The sequence below is a fragment of the Phocoena phocoena genome, chromosome 2 (genome assembly GCF_963924675.1).
Source record: "Phocoena phocoena chromosome 2, mPhoPho1.1, whole genome shotgun sequence".
Lineage (NCBI taxonomy): Eukaryota > Metazoa > Chordata > Mammalia > Artiodactyla > Phocoenidae > Phocoena > Phocoena phocoena.
Window position 1 is genome coordinate 45,933,986 of NC_089220.1, and position 22,530 is coordinate 45,956,515.

General features: G+C 43.9%; 1 protein-coding gene across 2 annotated transcripts in view; it reads right to left on the reverse strand.

Moving 5' to 3' along the window:
- Positions 1-11,156, reverse strand: part of SAMD4A (sterile alpha motif domain containing 4A) — a 229,014-nt gene extending 217,858 nt beyond the window's left edge. For both annotated transcript variants that reach the window (XM_065871208.1, XM_065871207.1), the window contains exon 1: positions 10,961-11,156. In XM_065871208.1, coding sequence (XP_065727280.1) covers positions 10,961-11,156 — 196 coding nt within the window. The remainder of the gene's footprint in view (positions 1-10,960) is intronic.
- Between the last annotated feature and the right edge of the window lie 11,374 nt (positions 11,157-22,530).

Below are 22,530 nucleotides of genomic sequence, written 5' to 3' on the forward strand. Positions count from 1 at the left end.
TATAAATGCTATCTCTTCTGCTTGGAAAACACCTTCGAGCCCGCTCTCTACAATCCTTTTTACATACTGAACCAACTCCTATTCACCCTTCAAAACTCAAACATATCTCCTCTGCAGTGGAGGCTTCCCTGATTCCTCCAGGCAATTAGCTGTACATTCACAATGCTCCCAGAACCTCACCCCTACCCTTTTTATTCCTATATCTATGCTTCTGTACCTGTGATATGGTATTTGTCATTTACTCAACACTCGGTATCTATGCACCAGGCATTGGAATACAGTAAATTACCTTTGTATTCCCACTGCATAACACAGGACCAGGAAAGTAGTAGGCAGTCAGTAAATGTTTGTTGAATGAAAAAGTGAAAGGAGACTGGGCCGGACTGAAGCTAGACTGGGCCCAGCGTGAGGCATCAGGTGAACAAATTTCGTTTTAAGGCCGAACAAGTGGGTTAACCTTACCCAAGATAATCGTGAATTACAGTGGCCACTGCAAGAACTTTTAACCTGGATAAGCTTTTCCATTTATGAGGTGCCCTGGAGAAAAACTGTTCTTAGCCAAGCACTCACTAAAAATAGAAGAAGGAAAACTACTTTTCTGCCTATTCATGACCTTCTGGTGGCCAGGATAAGACCAGCTGGGACATCCCACTCGCTCCAGAGCCTGCAGAATCCTGGGGAAAACTGGCAGAAGAAAGCAAAGGCCATGTGGCTGACAGGGTCTTGGTGCTCCGGCTGGGTGTCAGGCCTGAGCCTCTCAGATTGGAGAGCCGAGTACAGGTCCCACAGAGACCTCCCAGCTCCACGTAATATCAAGTGGCGAAGGCTCTCCCAGAGACCTCCATCTCAACACAAAAACCCAGCTCCACTCAACGACCAGCAAGCTACAGTGCTGAGCACCCTAGGCCAAACAACTAGCAAGACAGGAACACAACCCTACCCATTAGCAGAGAGGCTGCCTAAAATCATAATAAGGTCACAGACACCCCAAAACACACCACTGGATGCAGTCCTGCCCACCAGAAAGACAAGATCCAGCCTCATCCACCAGAACACAGACACTAGTCCACTCCACCAGGAAGGCTACACAACTCACTGAACCAACCTTAGCCACTGGGGGCAGACACCAAAAACAATGGGAACTATGAACCTGCAGCCTGTGAAAAGGAGACCCCAAACACAGTAAGTAAAGCAAAATGATAAGACAGAGAAACACACAGCAGATGAAGGAGCAAGGTAAAAAGCCACCAGACCAAACAAATGAAGAGGAAATAGACAGTCTACCTGAAAAGGAATTCTGAGTAATGATAGTAAAGATGATCCAAAACCTTGCAAACACAATGGAGAAAATACAAGAAACGTTTAACAAGGACCTAGAAGAACTAAAGAGCAAACAAACAATGATGAACAGCACAATATATGAAATTTAAAATTCTCTAGAAGGAATCAATAACAGAATAACTGATGCAGAAGAATGGATAAGTGACCTGGAGGATAAAATAGTGGAAATAATGACTGCAGAGCAGAATAAAGAAAAAAGAATGAAAAAACTGAGGACAGTCTCAGAGACCTCTGGGACAACATTAAACACACTAACATTCTAATTATGGAGGTCCCAGAAGAAGAAGAGAAAAAGAAAGGGACTGAGAAAATATTTGAAGAGATTATAGTTGAAAACTTCCCTAATATGGGAAAGGAAATAGTTAATCAAGTCCAGGAAGCACAGAGAGTCCCATACAGGATAAATCCAAGGAGAAACACACCAAGACACATACCAAACTATCAAAAATTAAAGAAAAAAGATTAAAAGCAGCAATGGAAAAACAATAAATAACATACCAGGGAATCCCCATAAGGTTAACAGCTGATCTTTCAGAGAAACTCTGCAAGCCAAAAGGGAGTGGCAGAACATATTTAAAGTGATGAAAGGGAAAAACCTACAGCCAAGATTACTGTACCCAGCAAGGATCTCATTCAGATTTGATGGAGGAATTAAAACCTTTACAGACAAGCAAAAGCTAAGAGAATTCAGCACCACCAAACCAGCTTTACGACAAAGGCTAAAGGAGCTTCTCTAGGCTGGAAACACAAGAGAAGGAAAAGACCTACAATAACAAACCCAAAGACTCATATATATGCTGTCTACAAGAGACTCACTTCAGACTTAGGGACACATACAGATTGAACGTGAGGGGATGGAAAAAGATATTCCATGCAAATTGAAATCAAAAGAAAGCTGGAGTAGCAATTCTCATATCAGACAAAATAAACTTTAAAATAAAGACTATTACAAGAGACAAAGAAGAACACTACATAATGATCAAGGGGTCAATCCAAGAAGATATAACAATAGTAAATATTTATGCACCCAACATAGGAGCACCTCATTACATAAGGCAAATACTAACAGCCATAAAAGAGGAAATCGACAGTAACACAATCATAGTAGGGGACTTTAATCCCCCCACTTTCACCAATGGACACATCATCCAAAATGAATATAAATAAGGAAACACAAACTTTAAATGAAAAATAAAACAAGATGGACTTCATTGATATTTATAGGACATTCCATCCAAAAACAACAGAATACACTTTCTTCTCAACTGCTCATGGAACATTCTCCAGGATAGATCATATCTTGGGTCACAAATCAAGCCTTGGTAAATTTAAGAATATTGAAATCGTATCAAGTATGTTTTCTGGCCACAATGCTATGAGACTAGATATCAATTACAGGAAAAAATCTATAAAAAATACAAACACATGGAGGCTAAACAATATACTACTAAATAACCAAGAGATCACTAAGGAAATCAAAGAGGAAATCAAAAAATACCTAGAAACAAACGACAATGAAAACACGAGGACCAAAAACCCACAGGATGCAGCAAAAGCAGTTCTAAGAGGGAAGTTTATAGCAATACAATCCTACCTCACGAAACAAGAAACATCTGAAATAAACAACCTAATCTTACACCTAAAGCAACTAGAGAAAGAAGAACAAAACCCCCCAAAGTTAGCTGAATGAAAGAAACCATAAAGATCAGACCAGAAATAAGTGAAAAAGAAATGAAGGAAACAATAGCAAAGATCAATAAAACTGAAAGCTTGTTCTTTGATAAGATAAACAAAATTGATAAACCATTACCAGGCTCATCAGGAAAACAAGGAAGAAGACTCAAATCAATAGAATTAGAAATAAAAGCGGAGAAGTAACAACTGACACTGCAGAAATACCAAAGATCATGAGAGATTACTACAAGCAACTATATGCCAATAAAATGGACAACCAAGAAGAAATGGACAAATTCTTAGAAAAGCACAACCTTCTGAGACTGAACCAGGAAGAAATAGAATATATAAACAGACCAATCACAAGCACTGAAATTGAGACTGTGATTAAAAATCTTCCAACAAACAAAAGCCCAGGAACAGATGGCTTCACAGGCGAATTCTATCAAACATTCAGAGAAGAACTAACACCTATCCTTCTCAAACTCTTCCAAAATATAGCAGAGGAAAGAACACTTCCAAACTCATTCTATGAGGCCACAATCACCCTGATACCAAAACCAGACAAAGATGTCACAAAGAAAGAAAACTAAATGCTAATATCACTGATGAACATAGATGAAAATATCCTCAACAAAATACTAGCAACACAATCCAACAGCACAGTAAAAGGATCATACACCATGATCAAGTGGAGTTTATCCCAGGAATGCAAGGATTCTTCAATATATGCAAATCAATCAATGGGATAAACCATATTAACAAATTGAAGGAGAAAAACCATATGATCATCTCAACAGATGCAGAAAACGCTTCTGACAAAATTCAACACCCATTTATGATTTAAAAAAAAACCCTCCAGAAAGTAGGCATAGAGGGAACTTACCTCAAAATAATAAAGGCCATATATGACAAACCCATGGCCAACATCATTCTCAATGATGAAAAATTGGAAACATTTCCTCTAAGATCAGGAACAAGACAAGGTTGTCCACTCTCACCACTATTATTCAATATAGTTTTGGAAGTTTTATCCACAGCAATCAGAGAAGAAAAAGAAATAAAAGGAATCCTAATTGGAAAAGAAGAAGTAAAGCTGTCACTGTTTGCAGATGACATGATACTATACATAGAGAATTCTAAAGATGCTACCAGAAAACTACTGGAGCTAATCAAAGAATTTGGTAAAGTAGCAGGATACAAAATTAATGCACAGAAATCTCTTGCATTCCTATACACTAACGATGAAAAATGTGAAAGAGAAATTAATGAAACACTGCCATTTACCATTGCAACAAAAAGAATAAAATATCTATAAATAAACCTACCTAAGGAGACAAAAGACCTGTATGCAGAAAACTATAAGACACTGATGAAAGAAATTAAAGATTATACAAATAGATGGAGAGATATACCATGTTGTTAGATTGGAAGAATCAACATTGTGAAAATGACTATATTACCCAAAGCAATCTACAGATACAGAGCCATCCCTATCAAACTACCAATAGCATTTTGCACAGAACTAGAACAAAAAATTGCACAATTTGTAAGGACACAAAAGACACCGAATAGCCAAAGCAATCCTGAGAAAGAAAAATGGAGCGGGAGGAATCAGGCTTCCTGACTTCAGACTATACTACAAAGCTACAGTAATCAAGACAGTATGGTACTGGCACATAAACAGAAATATAGATCAATGGAACAGGATAGGAAGCTCAGAGATAAACCCACACACATATGGTCACCTTATCTTTGATAAAGGAGGCAAGAATATAAAATGGAGAAAAGACAGCCTCTTCAATAAGTGGTGCTGGAAAAACTGGACAGCTACATGTAAAAGAAAGAAATTAGAACACTCCCTAACACCATACACAAAAATAAACCCAAAATGGATTAAAGACCTAACTGTAAGGCCAGACACTATAAAACTCTTAGAGGAAAACATAGGCAGAACACTTTATGACATAAATCACAGCAAGATCCTTTTTGACCCACCTCCTAGAGAAATGGAAATAAAAACAAAAATAAACAAATGGGGCCTACGTCGACAGACGAATGGATAAAGAAGATGTGATACATATATACAATGGAATATTACTCAGCCATAAAAAGGAACGAAATTGGGTCATTTGTAGAGACGAGGATGGATCTAGAGACTGTCGTATGAAGTGAAGTAAGTCAGAAAGAGAAAAACAAATATCAGATATTAACGCGTATATGTGGAACCTATAAAAAAGGTACAGATGAACCAGTATGCAGGACAGAAACTGAGACAGAAATGTAGAGAACAAATGTATGGACACTAAATGGGGAAAGCAGCAGGGGGTGGTGGTGATGGTGTGATGAATTGGGAGACTGGAATTGACATGTATACACTGATGTGTATAAAATGGATGACAGGATAGGAACCTGCTGTACAAATAAATAAATAAAATTAAATTCAAAAGCAAAACAAAACAAAAAAAAAACAAATGGGGCCTCATGAAACTTAAAAGCTTTTGCACAGCAAAGGAAAACATAAACAAGATGAAAAGACAGCCCTCAGAATGGGAGAAAATGTTTGCAAATGAAGCACTGACAAAGGATTAATCTCCAAAATTTACAAAGAGCTCATGCAGTTCAATATCAAAAAAATGAACAACCCAATCCAAAAATGGGCAGAAGACCTAAACAGACATTTCTCCAAAGAAGATATACAGATTGCCAACAAACACATGAAAGAATGCTCAACATCATTAATCATTAGAGAAATGCAAATCAAAACTACAATGAGGTATCATCTCACACCAGTCAGAATGGCCATCATCAAAAAACCTACAAACCATAAATGCTGGAGAGGGTGTGGAGAAAAGGGAACTTTCTTGCACTGTTGGTGGGAATGTAAATTGATACAGCCACTATGGAGAACAGTATGGAGGTTCCTTAAGAAACTAAAAATAGAACTACCATACGATCCAGCAATCCCACTACCGGGCATATACCGTAAGAAAACCATAATTCAAAAAGAGTCATGGACCACAATGTTCACTGCAGCTCTATTTACAACAGCCAGGACATGGAAGCAACCTAGATGTCCACTGACAGATGAATGGATAAAGAAGATGTGGCACATATATACAATGGAATATTACCCAGCCATAAAAAGAAACAAAATTGAGTTATTTGTAGTGAAGTGGATGGACCTGGAGTCTGTCAGACAGAGTGAAGTATGTCAGAAAGAGAAAAACAAATACAGTATGCTAACACATACATATGGAATCTAGGGGGAAAAAATGCTTCTGTAGAACCTAGGGGCAGGAGAGGAATAAAGATGCAGACATAGAGAATGGACGTGAGGACACAGGGAGGGGGAAGGGTAAGGTGGGACAAAGTGAGAGAGTGGCATAGACATATATACTACCAAGTGTAAAGTAGATAGCTAGTGGGAAGCAGCCACATAGCATAGGGAGATCAGCTCGGTGCTTTGTGACCACCTAGAGGGGTGGGATAGTGAGGGTAGGAGGGAGACACAAGAGGGAGGAGATATGGGGATATATGTATATGTATAGCTGATTCACTTTGTTATAAAGCAGAAACTACCACACCATTGTAAAGCAATTATACTACAATAAGGATGTTAAAAAAAAAAAAGAAAAAGAAAAAGCGAAAGAAAGAACTACAAACAAGATCTTATCCAGGAAATATCATCAGGAAAGCCTATACTCTTCTGCTTTCCTTTTACTCAATTTATGATTTAAAAATCAACTAAGGTATGGCATACCTATACCATGGAAACCAAAAACCATAAAAACATAGGACCCACATCTTTGCCCTCTAATGAGAGTAAATACACCCACAAGCCCTTTTCAATCTCCACAATTAATTTTGTCTTTAACACTACCATTTCAGATAATCCTTTCTCTTGTATTTAATTATAAGTAGAGTAACAATCTCTTTGCCATTTATTTACTACAAACATACGCAATTTCCCCACAAAATATGCACTGTTTTGTGAATTAATAAACTTGTGGATTCACTTGTGAATCTCCATTTATTACACTATCTCCATTGGAAAAAATATTTCAAGTTCAAATGACAAAAGTCCTAAACTAGTGCCACACAATCCATTTTTCTTTGAAGATTTCCAAGTAAACTCAGCGGGTTCCATCTTTAGGTATCAAATGACATTTTAGCACCAAAAACACACAGCTACAAACTGAGACTGGCCAGAAATCTCAATGTTAACCTGGGCTGGTGGCTGAAGGGCACGTACCTAAGGTTATGAGTGTTCTAGAAACAAGCCTCTACTTTACAGAGCTGAGCATGACCAGTACCCACTGACCAAATCTGGAATGAAACACACACACACACAACACACAAACAAATCCACAAGGACTAACTCAACCATGTTCTTTGGATCTCAGATGACCACGAACCTGAGGCAAAGGATGAACCAGTGAACCACTAGAATCTCAGTAAATGCTAAATTTAAGAGAACAAAAAGTTAGTATCAAAATACATCCCATGGATCTCAAATAAACCATGTTTAATGTGAAGGATTATCTATTTAAAGTTAGTCCTGTAGAAAACAGAGCCAAGTTTGCACTATTAGTAATTTTTTTGTTGTTATACTGAGGTCAAGCCCCAGATATGAATTTCGTTCTCATGCACCAAGTTTTAAAATCTCTGAACACCAGAAGAAATACATGTTCGTTTAATTGATGATTACAAAATAAAGTAAGTCACACATGATGATTTTGGTATAGGAAACCTCAGCCAGCCAATAAATGAGTCATTCTAAACAGCCTAGTTTTCTGAATGGGTAATAGCTTCACATGCCAAAAGAGCTCTGGAGGTTAATTACCTTGAGTGTTAATATTTCCAACGTTTATGGCATATTTCCCTCTCTTCTCAAAGAGTGTATTTAAAAATTTATCTTTTTTGGTATTTCACTCTCATTAATGGTAAACAGCAATTATGGATTTATGTTATTACAAAGTAATGTCCGCAAGTCCGATTGAGGGTTCCTACCTTAATGTTCCCAAACCTTCAGGGCTTCTGTTCCCAACTCTCGTATCTAAAGTTATAATTTTTCTGTTTCTTTCCTAGTTGTCAAGCTGTCAGGGGTCACTTTTCACCATTGGTTACAGCAACTCCTCACCCCATTCTAAATGTGCTACCCCATATATTCTATGGATCATTTTTCAAATAAAATAAAGTTAGGATTGTTATCTAAAATAAGAGTAAGTTCTGAAAGAGCATCTGAAGCATTCTCCCAGACTTTACGCCATCTATTCCAATGCTGAGTAGGCATTTTTGCCCCTTGCCTGGTTCTTGGCTAGGTTCCAGATACGTAAGAGAGCTGTGCTCCAGACAGGCATTCTACGACAAATCTTGATGTTCCTTGTGACCCCTTAATGCAGAAGTAAACCAAACCATCACATGACCTCACTAATAAACTTCTGTCCTGGCCACATAACAAAAAGTGCAAAGTTTCCCAGGAAGCAAAATATCCAGGTTGAAAGATTAATCCAGAAACTGGAAAATGGTCCCTATCTTACGTAATGGTTATGGTTTCACATATCTACAGCATTTAGCATCATGAATAGGTAGGCAGCTTACACAAATAAGTACGGTTAAAAAAGATTTTTTGAGGGGAAAAATAACCAAATTATGAACTCATAGAAGTTCAATTTTTTTATTGGTTTATTAAAGTAAAAGACTTTTAAGCTAAGCAACTTCTTTTTAATTCCATACATCTAATGGCTTCACTTACTAAACGGATGGCTGCTATGTTGGGAAAAGTCTTCTCCTTTACTCAAAGGGAAAAAATGTTCCTCTAACATTTGAGTAACCTAAGGATTAATTATCATTGTTTTAAACAGCCCCTACAGGCAATGAGGTCAAGCATTCAACATAAATCACTGTACTTAAATTCTGTGCATTCTATAAAACGCAAAAGTTTATATAACCTTGCTTGTCAAACCTGAAAAAGCAAAATCAAGCAGGTGATCCAGGCTACCCTGTCACATTAAGGATGGAAGTACGGAAGTAGGGCTTCCCTGGTGGCGCAGTGGTTGAGAGTCCACCTGCCGATGCAGGGGACACGGGTTCGTGCCCTGGTCCAGGAAGATCCCACATGTCGCAGAGCGGCTGGGCCCGTGAGCCATGGCCGCTGAGCCTGCGCGTCCGGAGCCTGTGCTCAGCAATGCGAGAGGCCACAATGGTGAGAAGCCCGCGTACCGCAAAAAAAAAAAAAAAAAGAATGGAAAAAAAGAGGGACTTCCTGATGGTCCAGGAGTTAAGACTCCAAGCTTCCAGTGCAGGGCGCCGGGGTTCGATCCCTGGTCAGGGAACTAGATCCCGCATGCCACAACTAAATAAGATCCGGCACACGGCAACTAAGATCCCCCGTGAAGCAACTAAGACCGGCGCAGCCAAATAAATAAATAAATATTTTTTTTAAAAAAAAGAATGGAAGTAAAGAGAGCAGGTCATCAGTTATCCTAGTTACGTTTCCACACCCTTATGAAGGAGACTGGCCCTTCAGCTATTTATAAACACAGAACTGAAAGGGAAGGGGGTCCTGCCACTGCCACCCTTGTGAGTAACCAACAGGGTGGGCTGTTCGGCTCAGGCTGAATCCCAGTGGGACCTGTGGGATCTCCCTCAGGATGGCCCACCACACTAGGCAGCACCGGATCCTCTGGGTGCAGTCCTGTCTGGTCAGGAAAAGGGCTGTGAGGATTTCCAGCAGTCACTGCCAGCCTATGATTCTATATATGGAAACATCCCATCCTAGTGTTTCCAGCACCACGGGCACCACACCAGGGAGGAGGAGGGAGGAGCAGGCCAGCCCTCCTCTTGCTGTGCTGCCGGCACACTCACTTTCGTGTCACCCAGGCCCTGCTGCCCTGGACTGGACCCTGTCATCAAATGGCAGCCCAGCCCTCTGCTGAGTCTTGCAGGCTGGCGGCTCTAACATGGAACAGCTGGAAGAGGACCCTGCATTCTTTTCTCTGTGTAAACACTGGGGGCTCTGTTCACCCTCCTGCTGCAGCATGAACTAAAGAATTTTCCCCATGCAACATTACCACAAACAAACCTTTCCCCATCCCCCATCCTCACCTCCCACCCCCAGGCCCGGATATAATTTCAGTCTGTCACCACCCATGCTAGCAAACAGCAAACTGCTGAACCTTTCAGTACATTCACTCTCTATGCTAGTCGAGGTGTCTGTAAATACACTAGCAGGGTAATAGGAAACAATTCTGTTATGCTCAGTAAAGTTTCCTGACAAAAGCATTAATGACCCTGATTCATGCCTGCTCCCTATGAGACCCTTTCTACAAGATGTATATCAATATAAATAATGTCGTGATAGTTAAGTATAACCACATAGTATACGAACTGCAAATATTTTAATAGTCTATAGCATCACCTACAAATTATTCTGAAGACAGAGCTCTAAAATTGGAATATCCGTGGGGAAAAATGAATAACAAAATTGGATTTTCATGTATTCCTCATACAGCCTCATCAAAGCTTGTCTTCTGAAGGGCAGTCCCAGGCTTCTTCATGTGTTGCTGAAATCCAAAGAGCCACGTTGCCCAAAAGAAGAAAGGGGGGGGGGGGGGAAGAGCCCAGAAAATCCAGACTCTACGTGACCTGACTTACTTATTTCCCAGGAAACTGCATGAGAGAAAAATCAATCATTCATGCTACCGTAGCTATCACATGGAATGGACTGAGGGAGTTGACAGTGGGCAAAAAAACGAAGCGGCCAGCGGAGGTTAGTGGGTGGCAGGGCCTGGGGCGGGGGCCGGTGGCGGGAGACGCCAAGGACCCGGGGGCCTCGAGGTTCTGTCGCCACGGACCAGCGGTCGGGGGGCGGGGCCAGGCCCGAGGCTGGGAAGGCGGGGGCGTGGACAGGACAGCGGGACGGCGGCTGCCGCGCACTTACCGGGACTGTTGGCCTCGCCTTCGAGGACGTGCAGCTCGGTGCAGTCGGCCAGCGAGTGCTCCAGGCAGAGCTGGAGGAAGCGGGCCTGGGTCTGGCTCACGCGCTTGAGCAGCGACAACAGTGCAACAGTCTGCTCGCACTCGTTCCAGCCCTTAAACCAGCCCGCCAGCACCCCGACCTGGTCGCGAAACATCATGGTTAGGGGGCGGCCCTCGGTCTACAAAGCCCCCTCCGAGCCCCAGCCCGCCCCGCCCGCCCCAAAGTTTGGCGGAGCCGCAGCCCAGCGGCCGCCGGAGACGCGTTCCCGTTCCAAGGTGGCTCTGGTGCCCGGACGCTGCAGGTACTGCCTCGGCTCCTGCCTCTCTCGTCTGGTTTCAGTTACGTTCTGGTGGTTCTGGCTGATTTCCTCAGAGATGATAACAGACAGTAGCACGGAAATGTTTGTTGTTTTTTTTTTTAAATAACGATTAAAAAAAAAATTTTCCCCACAAGGCACACAAACTGAAGAATGCTCTCTTCCCCCCTCCCCCGCCTTCTTCTCGCAGCTTCGGGATGGTGATTTCCGGCGTCCCGGGGTCTCTCCCCCGCTGGGCGGCAGCTCGGACCCTTCACACCCGCATTCCCGAGTGGCGATCACCACTGGAAGGAGAGAAAAGGCTGCAGTGAGACCTCGGCCGGCGAGGGAGCGCGCGCGGGAAACGAGTGCATTAGAGGGGGTGGAGGGGGGCGCCCCGCGGGGGGTTTGGTCCCCCAAATTCCGGCCGCCCCCTCCGCGCCCGGATGCTGGAGAGGAGCTATTCCCGTTCTGGGAAAGGCAAGAAGCTTCCTTCCCAGGTGCGTGAGGAGACCGCCCGGCTTCCTGTTGCTGCCGCTGCGAACGGCTAGTGCTCCCCACACACCCCACCCGGGGTGGCCTGGGGGACTGTGCCTGCAAACGCCAGCACCAGCAACAGATCTTTCTCGCGCAGAAAACTTGCAATGCGGCTGCGGAGGGGCGCGGGGGTGGGGGTGGGGGCTAATGCAAAGCAGAGGCGGAGGCAGCAGCAGCCCGAGTTCCTTCCTCCTCCTCCTCCTCCTCCTCCTCTCCCGCCTCCTCCTCCGCCACCTCCTCCTCCCGGAGAAGCAGCCGAACGGCTGCAGCTCCATCTACAGCAACAGCCAGCATCTCCACCGCCAGGCGCCCCTCTGGATTTAGGCCGTGAGCAGCCGCGGCAACAGCTCGAGACAAAAATAAACTCTCCCCACCCAAAGCTCAGCGTCCAGCGGGCGGAGGCGCAGCCGGAGCCCCGGCTACCCCACGCCGCGCCGCTCCAGCCCACCCGGGAGGTCTCCGAGGGCCTGCTTCGTCCTGAGCGATCAGATGTGTGCGTGCGTGTGCGTCTGTGTGTATGCGAGTGTGTACGCGTGTGTGTGCTGTAGGCATCCTGCCCCCGCTGCCGCCGCCTACGGGCGGGTCTGTCCGGCCCACCGCCTTGCCTGCGCGTCCCAGGCCGAAGGCAGCACGGCTACGGGCGAACGCCGAGCGCGGAGACAGCCGAGCCTACAGCACTGCCTCCCCCGGCGGGCAGGGCGGCTCCGCGGGAACTGCGGCTCCGCGCCGCCCGCACACGCCCCCGAAGGACCGCAAAGAAGAAAAGTTCGGTTTCGGGGGCTCCCCCAGTCCTAACCCTGTTCGGGTGGCAGCCAGCGGACGGCGAAGAGAGCCCAGCGACTCAGCCAGCCCTCGAGGGGCGGCTCGCTCCCAGCACCCCGTTTCCCGGCTCCCAGAACTTCGCGGTTCCCAGAACTTCTCCCCTCCGGGAAGGGGACCCAGTGACCCACTGGGGCAAAAGAGAGAGAGGGTGCTCACCTGGGAGCGGCTCATCCTGGCTGCTCGCGGCCCCAAGCACGGGTCCGGGACCGCAGCGGCTCTCAGCGAGGTTGGGGGCGCCCGGAGCGCGGGCTGCGGGCCATGCCGTCGGGGCGGGCGGCGCTGAGAGAGTGCGGCGCTGCGGGTCCGGGCTGCCGCCGCCGCCGCTCCTGCCGCCTCCAGTGTCGGCTCGCGGAGGACTGAGCCGCCCGAGCCGGAGCTCCCCACATGCTACTGATTAACATACACCATTACATCATGGGCTTGGCAGGGAGCGCCCGAGAGGGGGGGAGAGGAACCCGGGCGGCGGCGGCAGCGGCGGCAAGCGGGGGGAGTCGGGGGAGGATCCCCGGGCCCGGCCTGAGGCCGGGGTGTGGGGGGGGGCGGATTCCTAAGTGGGGACCAGAAAAGGGGAGGGGAGTGGAGAGGGAGGAGCCGGATGGCGCAAAGGGGTCGGGTTGGAGGAACGGCCTGGCGGAGGGAAGAAGTTTGGGGAAGGGGAGGGTCCAAGTGAATGCCTGCCTTCTGCTGCTTGCGTGTTCCGGAGGGGCCGGGGCGCTCGAGACGCCGGCGTGCGGGCCGGAGGGGACCCAGAGGGCTCTTGAGCGGGGACGGTGCTGCCACCGGCTGCTCGTCCTTGGGAATGTGGTTCGCCAACTCGGGTGACCACGCGGCCCAACTGGGGCCCGGGGGTGACAGAGACCTGGGGTCAAGGGCGCTGCAGGCGTGGACGGGTTCCGGGGGTCAAGGACGCGAAGGGCGGAGGAGGCCGAGGGGCGGTACGCAGTGCTGGAAGAGCCTGGACGCCGGACGGCCCGGGTCCGAGGAGCGCGAGAAGTTCCCGGGTTGCTCACCCCTCGCCCGGGTGGGACCTTGGATGCCCTTTGCTCCTGTGGGCGGCCTCGCGGCTAGCCCCACACCCCTCCCCGGCCTTGCTCCCCCCTGGGGAAGCCGCCTGATTTCTGGGGCCAGCCGGGGAGTTACACCTGGCGCGCGGGCTGCGGCTGCGGCTCCGGCTGCGGGCCTGGAGCGGAGAGGAGCGCCGCCCCAGGCGGCTGGGAGGCGGGCGAGGCCACCTGTCAGCTCGTCTGAGTCGCCGGGCTGGGCAGATTTTATCTGGCCCTGCAGAGTGCACGAGGCCGAGGCCGGGCAGGGAGCTTCAGAGGTCCTCGCCGCGCACAAGAGGATGGGGGTAGAGGTGCAGCGCCGAGGCCATGCAGTTCAGGGAGGGCTGGGAAAGTGCCCTCGGGTAGTCTCGAAAGTACAGGATTGGTTTAAAATCCCCTAAAACCTAACAATCGCTGTGCCTTCCAATAGTAATCGAATATTCACAGGAGAACTTGATGACCAAATCCAGGCTGTCTGTGTTTTCAGTGAAAACAGTGAGCCCTGGAACATTTCTCCAGCAACTTGAGGCTTTCTTTATAAGAGTACTTCTGATAAATTAGTGAAGCCTGTGCTTCAAGTCCTGCCTCCCCTACTCTGGCTAATACAGGATTTCTGAAGATAAAGTATCTGAGATATTATTCCACTGATTTACCACTTCCTTCTTTAACTCCAGCGTATGTTCCTGGATTTTCAATCATTTCTTCCTTCCGTCCTAAGTTACTGCACCGCTTAGTTCCTGTGAAACATGTGACAGCACCTAACCATCTGTTGGGGTATTGAAGGGTCTTGTGGAGCTGCAAAAATATAGGTGTTACCATTAAAATAGACGGTGTGTGGATAATTTTCTTAAGCTCATCATTAACCAGCCAGGAAAGGTATCTGCATAATTTAATGAATATTTTGCCCTAAAAACAATTCTAGAGTCAGTGTTTTGATTTTGTTTTGTTTTATTATTACAGAGGCAAGAAATCTTGAAATATTTTCTCCAAAACATTATTATCATTAGCTAGTACTTAGTAATAACTTCTATCAAGAAATGGGGAGAAGGTTTAGAGCATGGTCTATCTCAATATATACCTTGCTATCAACTGCAGCCAAAGCAGAAGTTCCCCACCTGGGGATTCTAGAAGCCTCCAAGAGTGATTTTTTAAAAGAAAGTGGGGAAAAAATCAGTTTCATTAACTTATTTATTGTCACCTGCAGTTTACTAAGCGAATAGTAAAACTAAGAAACAAAAACAACAAAACCTTGAGGCAAATTGAATTCTGCTTAAGCTGAAGAAAGAAAATACTGCCACCTACTGGATAAGTGTACCTCTTACAGCAGCCTGTGACCTAAGAAAAGATCTTGATTTAGCTAATTTTTGAGCTATTTTTTTAAAAATACAAAGAGGAGCATGACTCATGAGTTGCCAGCCTGCCTTGCTTTTGTGGGTTCACAATACTTGTGATTTCCCTCACCTCTGGGCCTTTTCCCTGACTGGAAAGGGAGTGGAGATAAAACCCAGTGATGCTGCTTCACTATTCCTCACAGAGTGAAGTCAGGACTGAAGGAAGGAAAGTAATACTATCAACTAAATATATCTTTTTGTCTAAATATGGACTTTCCTATTCGAACCTTTACCCAGTTTTTATGGATAATTAAGAAGTGGCTTTGGGAGTGACATGTACACACTGCTATACTTTAAATGGATAACCAATAAATTTTTTTGTAAAATAAAGTGGCTAACAAGTACTAAATATCCACATGACTTGGAGTTTTAAAGCAAATTCTAACTTCCAAAGAACAGTTGATTAGGCAGTAATCTGGGAGGAATGGGATTTAGGTGAGCTAGAAACATGGCTGGCAGGCAGGGAAACCATTTCTTGGTTAATGGAGGCAAGCCCAGGTGCTTCTCCGTACTCTGTACACAGGAAAGGTGCAAAACCACTGATGAGCATGGAGGCAAGAGTAGGCTACTCAGGCCAAGATGTAGAGAAGGAATTGACTATGAAAAGATTATACTTCGGGGCTTCCCTGGTGGCGCAGTGGTTAAGAATCCGCCTGCCAATGCAGGGCACACGGGTTCGAGCCCTGGTCCGGGAAGATACTATATTTTGCGGAGCAACTAAGCCCGTGCACCCCACAACTACTGAGCCTGCGCCCCAGAGCCCACGAGCCACAACTACTAAAGCCTGCGCGCCTAGAGCCCGTGCTCTGCAACAAGAGAAGCCACCGCAATGAGAAGCCTGCGCACCGCAACGAAGAGTAGCCCCCGCTCACCGTGACTAGAGAAAGCCCACGTGCAGCAATGGAGACCCAACGCAGCTATTAATTAATTAATTATTTTTAAAACAGAAAAGATTAGACTTGGGTGACTGAACAGAAGTGCCCAGGAGTGAGGAAATTTGAAGACTGATTGAAAGTGAGCCAAACTGGCATCTGCATCAGATAGACCTCTATCTGTGTAATATTTGCCACTGGGATCTAGTGGCTTCCTGAAGAGCAGGCACAGCTCCAGTAAAGTAGTTTCTGTGTTAAGAATATCATTTAAAAATAATTGTAATGCCTGCCCTCATAAGGTCTGAAAATAACTGGCACATTACTTGGCACATAGGAGGTACCTGATAAGTATTAGTTTTCCTTCTTTGTAGGTACAAATTAGAGTATGTTAATTTGCCTACTTTACATCTTGGGTCTGCCTCACATAGAAGCATGCTTTTTCATTCTTCAAAGACATGCCCTCTCAAAAGCCAGGTAATAAGGCCGAGGACAGGATTGCCAGGGCTTGAATCAGGATTCAAGGGGATGAAGAGAGAGATGTGGAGGAAGAAACTGCAGAACTGGTGACAGATGGAATGTGGGAAGGCTAAATCAGGAGTCAGGTCTGCTAAGATAGCAACAGTGAAAGGCAAGCTGGGTGAGGCCCAGGAGCCATGCCTTAGGGAGACTAAACTTGAGTTCAGATCTCATTAGAAGAAGTTCAGAAATATCTCAGTGTTGGGAGGGGCACACATTCAGATAGGAAGCTGGTGTTCCGTTAGCCCAGGGCAGAGTGCTAATGGCTAGCACCAATTTCCTACACCCCTAGCACGTTTTTATACTGACGGGATCGTGACTGATAACTGGTCCAGGGTAAACCTGGCTGGGCAAGCCTCAGGGAAAGCACTGGGACTCCTGAGGAATCTGCTTTCACTTTTCACTGAAGTTCTTACCACTCTAAGGATAGTTTTCAAATTTTCTTCAGTTCCTCAATTTAGAGAATTTTTCCAGAAAAGAAAGACTTCTTAAGCCCAGTTTTAGGTAAATAGAATGCCACTACCCAAAGGCCATAACAGGTGTGATTAGTTACTCTTCAGGAGTGAAACAAGAATATGAATTGGATGGACATGTTGAATCCATAGGGAAAAGGTCTTTTTTTTAAATTTTGGTAAAATATGTATAACATAAAGTTTACTCTTTTCACCACTCTTAAGTCTAAAATTCAGTTGCATTAAGTACATTCACATTGTTGGTGCAACCATCACTAACTATCCATTTCCAGATCTTTTCCATCTTCCCAAACTGAACTTCTGGGCTTGTTAAACAATAAATCCCCATTCTTCCCTCCCCTCAGTCTCTGCTAACCACTATTCTACGTTTTGTCTCTATGAATGTGTCTGTTCTAGGTACCTCATATAAGTGGACTCATACAGTATTCATTGTCCTTTTGCATCTAGCTTCTTTCACTTAGCATAACGTTTTCAAGGTTCATCCATATTACAGCATGTATCGGAATTTTATTCCTTTTTAAGGCTGATTAATATTACACGAAGAAAACTTTTGAGACAGCTTTCTCTAGCATGGAGTTAGATAAGAAAGGTGAACTCCAGTTTTTAGAACATTTAGTCAGGTACACTGTCTTTTTGACTGATTTCTAAAGAGTATAATCCAAACCAATTAACTGGTACTTAAATAAAGTATAAATTCAAGCAGTTGAACCACAATTTCAAACACAAATGCAGATGGGTTCACACTTTTTAAAAATAAGCAAATGTGTGAAATATTAAATTATAGTTTTTTACAGTAAAACAACTTATAAGGCGTCATAGATAAATTTTCAAATAAATACAGTCAAAAGGTTAAATGTAAGTGCTGCAAAACTACTCCTATTTATAGGATTTGTATAGGTCAGGATTACAAAAGTAGGAGCTTAGACCTTTTAGAGGGATAAGTTGTCCCAGATTGGCATGAGAGAAAGAAAGTAAAAATTACTCATTGTAGAAATCATCAAATCCTAATTCTGATCCTTGTTGTTGATTAAAGGATTGCCAGTATCTTTTCCAGATGAAAGTGCAATTGAAATGTGTCCACAGTTTTCAATAGCTGAAATTTTTAAATGTACAAGTCTAAAGTCATATTTCTGTAATCTAAACAAAGATCAGACTCCCCTTCTCCAGTATTCTTTAAAGCAACCTCTGTGATGAGACTATTCCAAGACTGCTGGCACCAACTTTCTCTTTACCAGGTACTATTGTTGCATAGGATACATTAAATATTGATTCATCCCACATTTTTCCACATCCTTGGAATATCCCCATTCAGAAAGCTTATGAGAAACTGCCTGGTTATACATTGAAATTTTATTGCAAGATTTCTCAGAGCCTTCATTATGCTAACGTTCATTCTGCTCTCCTGGAGAGTACAGTATATGGCAGGTTCTAAAGTTACTTGAGCCCAAAACACATTCTTCCTAGGTCTTGTAGTATAGTGTTGCCTGGGATATGTTTTGGGAAATGCTGGGTGTGATAATGGGTTCAAGAAAAGCAATAAAAATGATGAAAGAATTTAAAATTGTACCCACAGTTCAATGTTGAAAAACCATGTGCTTTTCGTACAATGTAGGAAGGTGACTAGTGATTAAGAGCACAAGCTTCAGGCGAAACAAAACAAAGCAGAACTGGATTCAAATCCTAACTCTACCACGAAGTAGATGTGTGAATATGGGCTATTTAACCTCAGTTGGTCTCAGTTTTCTGTCTACCATAGTAAATTGAGCCAGGTATATAGGAGATAAGATCTAATTGCTATCAATTAGAGTAGCCAGGAGAGAGACAACACCAATTATTTTATCAGAGGTCATGAATATAAAGAGTTGGTAACTGAAGAGTCGAAAGGAAAACATTAAGGTATCTCACAGGTGGCAACTGCAGGAAGCAGCTACCATCCACAGGGCTAGGGAAACAAAATGAAGTTGGAATTATAAAAACTTAGAAGTTTGGAGGACGGGCCCTCAGAGCTGGAACGCTCAGCCCTCTGAGGAGGGGGTGTTGCTAGGCTGGGGCTGGCGTCCTGAGGTGGGGATGAGGAGGCAGGTTTGGCAAATGTTGGGAGAACTGCAATCTGGATTCAACTGCTGCTCCTGGAATTAACCACCATTACCAAGGTAAAGAAGCGAGGCTCCGGTGGTGCTCACAGGAACAGGAAGCCAACATGAAGCCCACAGGAAACAGACAGGAAGGAGCAAATCCCTCCTTCCTCCTGTCTTCCAGTTTCCCTCTATTGCTCCAGTTTGCAAAGCCTCATAGGGAGCCCACTGGCAAAGCATAAATGTGGTTTGCGGAGTGTTACCCCAGCATCACAAAGCCGGTTGTAGAAGGGTGGGTTTGCAGCTGAGACGCAATAGCTTAACTGTTGGCACAAATACAAAGCGCTCAGAGCAAGGAAAGTATCTGACAGCTATTCCTCCTCCCCCAACCTAACTGACTCAGTCCTATGCCTGGGGCGGATTTGCAGAATTTCCATAGGACCTAGCTACAGTAAAGAGAGAGGAGAGTAAATGCCTGGAGGTTCAACTAAATAAATAAAACAAATAAGGTAGGCTTAACATCACAGCTCAAACTTGTAACAACTAAAACTGAACTCCTGGTTCTGCCCCCTTCCTCCCTCCCCAAGATGCATTCCCCCTCAGTCTTTGAAAATTGCAACATGGACAAGGTTACCTCCCTTCTTTGGCTCTCCAAGGTCTTCCCACTGCACAAAAGACTATCCTGACTCCTGCCCATGACAACACTTGCCCTCTCTCCAACCCCATCCACATTGCTCCTTCGCGTTTCTTCACTTCAAGTCACATAGGCTTTTTCTCTCCCTCTACTACACAAGCTCTTTTTCACTTTGTGCTTTTTGTTCCTTCCATCCAATATGCTGTGCCCAGCCTCTTTTTTTTTTTTAACATCTTTATTGGAGTATAATTGCTTTACAATGGTGTGTTAGTTTCTGCTTTATAACAAAGTGAATCAGCTATACATATACATATATCCCCATATCTCCTCCCTCTTACATCTCCCTCCCACCCTCCCTATCCCACCCTTCTAGGTGGTCACAAAGCATCGAGCTGATCTCCCTGGGCTATGCGGCTGCTTCCCACAAGATATCTGTTTTACATTTGGTAGTGTATATATGTCCATGCCACTCTCTCACTTAATCCCAGCTTACCCTTCCCCCTCCCGGTGTCCCAAAAGTTCATTCTCTACTTCTGCGTCTTTATTCCTGTCCTGCCCCTAGGTTCTTCAGAACCATATTTTTTTTCTTTTTTTAGATTCTGTATATATGTGTCAGCATACAGTATTTTTCTCTTTCTGACTTACTTCACTCTGTATGACAGTCTCTAGGTCCATCCACCTCACTACAAATAACTCAATTTCGTTTCTTTTTATGGCTGAGTAATATTCCATTGTATATATGTGCCACATCTTCTTTATCCATTCATCTGTCAGTGGACACTTAGGTTGCTTCCATGTCCTGGCTATTGTAAATAGAGCTGCAGTGAACACTGTGGTACATGACTCTTTTTGAATTATGGTTTTCTCAGGGTATATGCCCAGTAGTGGGATTGCTGGGTCGTATGGTAGTTCTATTTTTAGTTTCTTAAGGACTCTCCATACTGTTCTCCATAGTGGCTGTATCAATTTACATTCCCACCAACAGTGCAAGAGGGTTCCTTTTTCTCCACACTCTCTCCAAAATTTATGTTTTGTAGATTTTTTGATGATGGCCATTCTGACTGGTGTGAGGTGATACTTCATTATAGTTTTGATTTGCATTTCTGTAATGATTAGTGATGTTGAGCATTCTTTCATGTGTTTGTTGGCAAACTGTATATCTTCTTTGGAGAAATGTCTATTTAGGTCTTCTGCCCATTTTTGGATTGGGTTGTTTGTTTTTTTGATATTGAGCTGCATGAGCTGCTTGTAAATTTTGGAGGTTGATCCTTTGTCAGTTGCTTCATTTGTAAATATTTTCTTCCATTCTGAGGTTGTCTTTTTGTCTTGTTTATGTTTGCTTTGCTGTGCAAAAGCTTTTAAGTTTCATTAGGTCCCATTTGTTTATTTTTGTTTTTATTTCCATTTCTCTAGGAGGTGGGTCAAAAAGGATCTTGCTGTGATTTACGTCATAAAGTGTTCTGCCTATGTTTTCCTCTAAGAGTTTTATAGTGTCTGGCCTTACAGTTAGGTCTTTAATCCATTTTGAGTTTATTATTGTGTATGGTGTTAGGAAGTGTTCTAATTTCTTTCCTTTACATGTAGCTGTCCAGTTTACCCAGCACCACTTATTGAAGAGACTGTCTTTGCTCCATTGTATATTCTTGCCACCTTTATCAAAAATGAGGTGACCATATGTGTGTGGGTTTATCCCTGGGCTTTCTATCCTGCTCCATTTATCTATATTTCTGTTTTTGTGCCAGGACCATACTGTTTTGATTACTGCAGCTTTGTCGTATAGTCTGAAGTCAGGGAGCCTGATTCCTCCAGCTCCGTTTTTCTTTCTCAAGATTGCTTTGGCTATTCGGGGTCTTTTGTTTTTCCATACAAATAGTGAAATTTTTTGTTCTAGTTCTGTGAAAAATGCCATTGGTAGTTTGATACGGATTGCATTGAATCTGTAGATTGCTTTGGGTAGTATAGTCATTTTCACAATGTCGATTCTTCCAATCCAAGAACATGGTATATCTCTCCATCTCTTTGTATCATCTTTAATTTCTTTCATCAGTGTCTATAGTTTTCTACACACAGGTCTTTTGTCTCCTTATGTAGGTTTATTCCTAGGTACTTATTCTTTTTGTTGCAGTGGTGTTTAAGGAGTATTTCCTTAATTTCACTGTCAGATTTTTCATCATTAGTGTATAGGAATGCAAGTGATTTCTGTGCATTAATTTTGTATCCTGCTACTTTACCAAATTCATTGATTATCTCTAGTAGTTTTCTGGTAGCATCTTTAGGATTCTCTGTGTATAATATCATGTCATTTGCAAACAGTGACAGCTTTACTTCTTCTTTTCCAATTAGCATTCCTTTTATTTCTTTCTTTTTTTTTTTTTTTCTTTTTATTTCTTTTTCTTCTCTAATTGCTGTGGCTAAAACTTCCAAAACTATATTGAATAATTGTGGTGAGAGTGGGCATCCTTGTCTTGTTCCTGATCTTAGAGGAAAAGGTTTCCGCTTTTCACCATTGAGAATGATGTTGGCTGTGGGTTTGTCATATATGGCCTTTATTATGTTGAGGTAAATTCCCTCTATGCCTACTTTCTGGAGGGTTTTTATCATAAATGGGTGTTGAATTTTGTCAAAAGCTTTTTCTGCATCTGTTGAGATGATCATATGGTTTTTCTCCTTCATTTGTTAATGTGGTTTATCACATTGATTGATTTGCATATATTGAAGAATCCTTGCATTCCTGGGATAAACTCCACTTGATCATGGTGTATGATCCTTTTAATGTGCTGTTGGATTCCGTTTGCTACTATTTTGTTAGGGATTTTTGCATCTATGTTCATCAGTGATATTGGTCCATAGTTTTCTTTGTGACATCTTTGTCT